Source organism: Centrocercus urophasianus, unplaced genomic scaffold (genome assembly GCF_019232065.1).
Source record: "Centrocercus urophasianus isolate 14NV4802_14NV808 unplaced genomic scaffold, USGS_Curo_1.0 seq_998, whole genome shotgun sequence".
NCBI lineage: Eukaryota > Metazoa > Chordata > Aves > Galliformes > Phasianidae > Centrocercus > Centrocercus urophasianus.
In genome coordinates, this window is record NW_024885641.1 from 41558 (window position 1) to 43579 (window position 2022).

The window sequence follows — 2022 nt, forward strand, 5'->3', positions numbered from 1 at the left end:
GCTGGAGATTCATGATTGTTCCTTGAGGTCCTTTCCAACCCGCTGCATTCTGTGATTCTCCTAGTGCCGGGGGGCCGCGCTACGGCTCTGCCCCTCGCGCCGCCCCGTCCTCCGCCGAAGGGGCCGCGGGGCCGCGGGGCCGGGCCGGGCGGAGAGCAGAGGAGAGGAGAGGAGAGGAGCAGGGTGTGGCGCCCCACCGGGGCCCGACGAGGGGCGGCCCGAGCGCGGCCCCGCTCCGCTGGCGTCCGCCTCCCGGGCAGACGGCGGCGGCGCGGCGGGGCGCGATGGCGGGCGGGCTGGGGCCGTGGCTGCTGGCCTTGGCCTTGGGGCCGGCGGGTGAGAGAGAAGCGGGCACGGAGGGCGGCGAGGCCGGGGCCGGGCGCGGCTCCTGCTGCCGCCCCGCGGGCGGGCGGGCGCGCGGATGCCCGGAGCTCGCCTTCGGTGCCGGGCAGCGGCTGTCGTGCGGGGAACAGGGAGGCTGCGTGGGGACACGGATGCTGCGGGAGCATCCTCTTTCGGAGGAGCAACGCCCCTGTCCAGGGCTTTAGTAGGAAAGAGGAGATTCACATCTCATGAGTTTATGGTCTGTGGGATCGGGATGGCTGCCCTGGATGCGTACTGACCTGGCTCCTGTTGCTGTCCTTGCACAGGAGTGTGCACACAGTACCACCTGGTTGAGTTTGGTGGAGATGTGCGAGCATCTGGGGACTCTGTGTCCCTGTTCTGCCAGGCATCTGGATTCAGCTTCAGCGTCTATGACATACACTGGTACCGTCAGACCCCCAGAGGCATTCCTGAGTGGGTGTCCTTCATCGGCAGCCAGGCTGGCACTACAAAGAAATATGGAACAGCTGTGGAAGGTCGAGCCACCGTCTCCCGGAACAACTCCCAAGCCATGGCATCTCTCTCCCTTCACCGCTTGCATCCAGGGGACTCAGCCCGCTACTTCTGCAGCATTGCACTGTGACAGGAAATCCAGCTGATGGTTAACAAAAATCCCTACCAGGAAGACATGGACTCGAGTGTGTCTGTAGGGCTGCTGAGAGCTGTGTCAGCTTTGGGCTGCTTCCACGAGGTGACGAGACATCACCGCACACTGCAGACAGCCCTGTCCTTTCTGCAAGAGTTCTCTTCCTTTTAGCACTCATCCTGACTGACTCTCAAAAGCAGTACTGTGAGCTGAGAAAGATGCTCAGTGTATTTCTTGTCACCAAATCAGCTTGGCCACTCTTCCTGCCTGCAGACCCTCTCTGCCTGCCCTTTGTCCCCTTCTTCCCTTTGACTCAGGCTTCAGAAGCAGCATTGCCTGTTTGCATTGACACTCCCATCACCAATACAACCCTTAGCCATTTCCAGGAGCATAAAAAAAGAAACAGCAGTGGATGAACTGCCCAGTTGTGGCTTGATGTGCATTTCAGGTTAATGGGATCCAAGCACCAAGGCCTGCAGTGTGAGAGCAAGCAAGGCACACATAGACCCTGTAATGTACTTACAGCTCCAATGCTTCCTATATTTATGTGGCCTGGTACCAGAAGCATCTCAGCAGGCCTCTCCAGAGCAAGGACTTACTCCCCTTACTCCAGAGCAAGGGCTGGGAAGTCTCCTACAGTCCCAGCCCTGTACAGTTGCTGGCAACAAAGGGGTTCTGCAGTGTGCCTAAGGCTCTTCCTTAGGAGACAGCCTTCAGAAAATAGTAAAAGAAAGGTTGAGAGAGTCTCTAGTTGTTCAAAAAACTTCTCTCCTACTCTGCTCCCCAGCACTAGCTTGCTTGGTCACTTTGTGCTAAATGCACTACAACTACCCAGGAGGCAGCAGGCAGCTTTCATGAATCTGGCCAGAGGAATAGACTCAGCTCCCTGCAAATTACAGCCAAATTGACTCCAAATCAAGCATGTTTATTTGAGCTCTATTCAATACTATTCTGCACCCTCAAGGGAAACTGAAGGTCTCTGGGTCTGAAGACCAAACAATGTTGTTGCTGAACCAAGGAGCCAACCATCCATGGTATCAGCCACCTTTCTA

At 57.6% G+C, this 2022-nt stretch overlaps 1 gene segment (V, D, J or C); it reads left to right on the plus strand.

Annotated features, from left to right (window-relative positions):
* The first annotated feature begins 284 nt into the window (after positions 1-284).
* LOC122171831 lies at positions 285-1019 on the plus strand. The segment is given in 2 exon segments: positions 285-336; positions 651-1019. Coding segments are annotated over 2 exon segments (369 nt in total).
* Positions 1020-2022: the final 1003 nt, after the last annotated feature.